The sequence below is a fragment of the Nematolebias whitei genome, chromosome 10 (assembly GCF_014905685.2).
Source record: "Nematolebias whitei isolate Nwh7 chromosome 10, NemWhi1, whole genome shotgun sequence".
Lineage (NCBI taxonomy): Eukaryota > Metazoa > Chordata > Actinopteri > Cyprinodontiformes > Rivulidae > Nematolebias > Nematolebias whitei.
This window is the reverse complement of record NC_056507.1, coordinates 6302283-6307426: the sequence shown is the minus strand read 5'-3', so window position 1 is coordinate 6307426 and position 5144 is coordinate 6302283. Positions and strand designations below refer to the sequence as shown.

The 5144-nt window shown below is 40.0% G+C and overlaps 1 protein-coding gene across 1 annotated transcript in view; it reads left to right on the top strand.

Annotated features, from left to right (window-relative positions):
- The window catches only part of LOC119415925 (protein inscuteable homolog), a 31492-nt gene that overhangs the window by 13689 nt on the left and 12659 nt on the right, over positions 1–5144 (top strand). Inside the window, exon 6 of the mRNA XM_037683094.1 lies at positions 485–610. Within this exon, the coding sequence (XP_037539022.1) occupies positions 485–610 (126 nt within the window). The remainder of the gene's footprint in view (positions 1–484; positions 611–5144) is intronic.

Genomic DNA, 5144 nt, shown 5'->3' with positions numbered 1-5144 from the left:
CATCAATCCATCCATCAATCCATCCATCCATCCATCCATCCATCCATCCATCCATCCATCCATCCATCCATCCAGCTAGCTAGAATAAATTATTCTCCATAAAATGTTCTGCTGCCAAAAGTCATAATGACCCAATCCAAAGTGAACCATTAAAAAAAATATATTGCTTTAATATATATATTTAATTATAGCTATAGCTAGATGTTATTAAAGGCACATCAATGCTTTTTCATACTCTAAACTATTTGTACAATACTTAAGCATTCTGTCAACATGGAGTGTAAATTGGTGGCTTCATTTTATTAATGTTTGTACTTCAGTAAAAAAAAAAAGTTTCTTGCAGTTGATCATCACAAGCTGAAATCCTCACAAAGGCTACACACACTGTATGGTCCCTGTGAAAAGCTGAACTTGACATGATTTTTATTGCAGGTTCGTGAGGTTTTTGTGGCTCATGTATAAAATGATTTATCCATTCCTACAGGAAGGAGCTGTGGTGGCTCTGTTCAAGATCTGCCGACAGGACCGCTTCAGAGACCTGTATGCTCACGCTCTGAGAACCGTGGCCTCCATCTGCTGCGTGGAGGAGGGCATCAACCAACTGGACAAGGTAAATCTGTTGTTTGCACATGCACACGATTTTAACTCATGCTCTTAATCAAAACAATGTTCTAGGATCAAATTAAGAGAAGTTTTAATGCTCCTGCTTTTCAGCCAACAAATGGCAACATGCAGGCCCGAAACAAAATGTACCGTGATCATGAAGGATCGATGTCTGAGCGAGTGATTCAGCAAGAATGTGGGTACAGAGGATTTAATATAGCTGTAAATTAGTTTGAGTTTTTAGTACCTTCATCAAATTATTAATTTATATGTGACAGTTTGTTGCTTCATCGCTGTTTGTGCTGTAGTTTACAGTACAGGAGTCACATATCAGTCATGCACTAGCAGTTACTGATTGAATTTCTCTGAAAGTAAACATTAGATATAAATCTACAACTTTTGAAGGCAACTCTATTGGAGACGGGCACCATAGCTAAGCAACCACAAAAATGGTTATAACTCAATCAGATTGACTGACAATGAGCTAAATTTTAATGCGGTAGTTGAGAGTCAACCTCACCACATACTTTGAGTGCTAAAGAATCTCACATCACATGAAACTGCACTCGTAATTTACAAGGTTTGACAAAAATGGCTACAACTTTGTCCCCTCTCGTCATATGATTTGTTCATTCAACCGTTATTTAGACAGGATAATCCCATTGAGCCTCAGGGACTCATTTAGAGGAGAGACCTGATTTCTTAACAAAGAGTGATGACAACAGTGAATAACAATGACAACAATAGACAATCCTAAATAGGCATAGGTATACAAATTTAAGTTTCTCTCTCTTTTTTTTTTTTTTTACAAATCAAAACAATCAAAACAAAATAGCACAACCAAAAGGAATAGCACCAATAAACAGCTAGATTATAAGGCGGTGTAAAAAACTAAAAACAGGAACATGTCTGCATTAGTTTTTCCCAGAAACTTAACCGATGTTTAAAATCCCTTAGAGAGGTCAAGGTTGACAACTTCAGATCTTTTTACAAGGTGTTCATGTTACAGGAGCAGAGTAGGAAAAGGCTTTTGTGCCTAATTCAGTCCACAATGAGGCGACGCTGCAGGTAATGATGTCTTGAGAGCGCACGCTGTAACTGCACTGACGATGTGACATGTAGGAGGAGATGTAAGAAGGCAACAGACCAAGGATGTACCAGTGAGAGAGTCTGTGTGAAGTTAATGACGAGCAGTTAACCAGTGAATACAGGGAGCAGTGATGGGTACGGTAGTTACAGGCAGTTATGAATCTTAGTGCACCATGATAGACAGTGTCCAACATCTACATCCAACGTCTGCATCCAACATCTGCAAGGTGCTCGTTGGGGCGTTCATGTAAATAATGTCACTGTAGTCAATGAAGGGAAGGAAAGTCACAGTCACAAGGTGTTTTCTGGCATTCAGAGTTAAGCAGGATCTATTTCTGAAAAAGAAACCCAGTTTTAATAATTTCAGCTTCTTTATCAAATTTTCAACATGAGGCTTAAAATATAGTTGCGCATCGACCAAAATTCACAAGTATTTGTAAGAATCAATAAACTCAATAGGAACGCCAGTCGACGATAAGATAGGAGGAAGGACTGCTGGTACCAACTTCCTGTTTGAAAACCACATCCCTTTGGTTTTGTCAGCATTTAGCACCAGTTTGAGACGGAACAAGTCTGACTGAATGATGTCAAGTGCAGAATGTAAATGCTGGACAACATTAGCAACTGTTTTAGCTCGACAATAAACAACTGTGTCATCAGCATAGAGATGCGTCAGGAACGATCTGACCTACATTACTTATGTAGCTATGGAAGATAAAGTAAAACAGGTGATTTTGGTTCATTGGGAGATAAAAAGAACTTTGATTGTAGGTCTACTTAGTTGGAATTCTTTCTGCAACATCTTCATCTTTATTCCATCCTTGTGAAGGAGCTCACAAAGTTCAAGTGAACTCAGGTTAAAGGAAGCACAGTAAAGCTGTAAACAGCTGGGAGACAGTGCGGTGATCAGTACTACACAGTGAGTTTAAATGTAAGTGGTTCCTCTTTAAACAGCATTATACAGAAAATAAACCCCAGTGAGTCGCAGCAATGAGATCATTAGTTGGACCTCCTGAGCACTGAGCTGACAGGTCAAACATAAAGACCGAACTCACCTGAGTTTTCTCACTACGTGTGTGTGTGTGTGTGTCTAAAAGAGAGAAAGCAGAGCAGGGACAGAAAAAGCTAATGAGACAACCATCACTGTTTGTCCTCCTCCTTTCTCTATGGAGAATTCAACCTAAACAAACAACAGATGCACCTGCGTCGAGTGAGCGAGCGTTCGCTCGCACAAAGACAAACACAACGTGGTTCCAGAGACTAATGATGCCACAACGGCGTGTGCGTTCACAGTGAAAGCAGCTGGGACGGCGTGGACCATCCAACTGTGAAAACTCTTTAACGGGAACCAAAGTCCACCCCAGATTAGCAGCGTGATCCCCAAAGAGAAGCTGTCAGGCAAGTCTGAGCGACCAGCCGCTCACCGGTGTTTGCTCAGGCTTAAGAAAGACAACTGTCTTTGTTAAAGCCTGGTCTGAGAACGGGCCCACGTGCACCTGCACGGCTCACTGGTGGATAGAACGTCCTGCTTCCAGTCCCAGCTGGCATTTGATCAAAACACAAAGTTGCTTATTGATTAAGTTGGTAGAGAAAGAAATGATTGTTAAAAATGATCTAAAATTGTACATCTGCCATGATTGGGCGTTCAGCAGCGAAGGGTTAAATGTTGTTGCACGTGAAACTTGAAGTAGCAGCGCAAGCAAGAGAGAAGGCAAAAATTAAAACAACGTAAACATCATTCGTTCAAAGAATTCCTTTTCATACAAAGATTTGTTAGCAAGTGAAACGTATAACCTCGTCTTCATTTCAAATGTGCAAACGCAGAGCTGCACGTCGGAGTCAGTTTGCACGGCTGCCTCAGAGCAAGCAGGACCTGGGGTTGAAACTCAGCTGCAGCTTTTCACTGCAGAGTTTGACTCTTCTGCCTGTGCAGGGGTGTTGTCACCGAGTACGCTGGTGTCCTCCCAGTGTCCAAAAACATGCACGTTAGCTTCACTGGTGGATTCAAATTAGCTCTAGATGTATGTACGTGATGACGATTTGTCTTGTTTGTCTCCATGTTTCCCAGTGATGGACTCACCTGTTGAGCTGATTTTTTTCTGTCCGTGAGGCTGACACTTTGTCTACTTTTAAGATTAGGCTTAAATTGTTCTTTTTTGATAAATCCTATAGTTGGAGTTGGACTGGGTTTCCTGAGCTTTCCCTCAGTTCTGCTGCTATAGGCTTAGACTGCTGGAGGACAAACCGACCACATTTCCTCGCTCTGCTGCTGTTTTTACTTGCTCTACCTGTTTATTTTTGTAATTATTTCTATCTCATCATGTTTTTTTTTGTCTTTCCTCCTATAGAAAGTTCACATGCGCCTGTCATTCTGAGTTTGTTTGTTTCTCCTTCCTGTCCTCTTAAACCTCATCTGGTTGAATCAGATGGCCGCTCGTCCTGAGCCTGGTTCTGCTGGAGGTTTCTTCCTGTTAAAAGGGAGTTTTTCCTTTCCACTGTCTCCTTTGTGCTTGCTCAGGATGAGAGACTACGACGAAGTGAATATTCAGCACAATCTGCTGCTTCTTTGATAACTTTTACTAATTGGCTTTTTTAATGTATATTTGAATGTTTCTGTTGTGACTTGGCGCTATATAAATAAACTGAATTGAAATTGAATTGAGGCCTCAACCAATGATTCAGTAAAAAAAAAAAAAAATTTAATATACCGTATTTTTTTAACCATAAGGCGCATCGGATTGTAAGGCGTACTAAGCTAAATAAGTTCATTTTGGCAGATTTTTGAGCGCCATGTACCACATAAAATCGGTTCAAGGTCAGTAAACACAACCAGAATTAATACATTTCATTCATTCATTCATTCATTCAACCTTTATTTAGACAGGTAAATCCCATTGAGCCTCAAGGACTCATTTACAAGAGAGACCTGATTTCAACAAAGATGAAAACAATGGACAGCCACAAAAAGGCATACATTTGTTTTTTTTGTTTTGTTTTTTTACAAATAAGATGGCAAAAAAAGTAACAAAAAACAGCTAGATTCTAAGGTGAATGTAGAAAACTAAAAACAGGAACATGTCTGCATCGGTCCCTGCCAGGAGTCCAACAGATTCTTAAAGCCACTTAGAGAGGTCAAAGGTCGAGAGCTTCAAATCTTTTTGTAAATGGTACATTGATGTGCCGGGTATTTTATTTGAAAAAACAAACTAAAAACTTCCATTCACTTCTTCGTGCACTTTACTCCGTTAAAGTTTTGTTTTATTTGTTTTATTTGCAAACTAACCTTCACAAAAATGAATGAAAAACAAACGTAGCATGAGAACTTCTTTCCCCCATGTTCCAAGGAAAATTTGTCTTGACTGAAATTGGCCCATCAATCCATCCATCCATCCATCCATCCATCCATCCATCCATCCATCCATCCATCCATCCATCCATCCATCCATCCATCC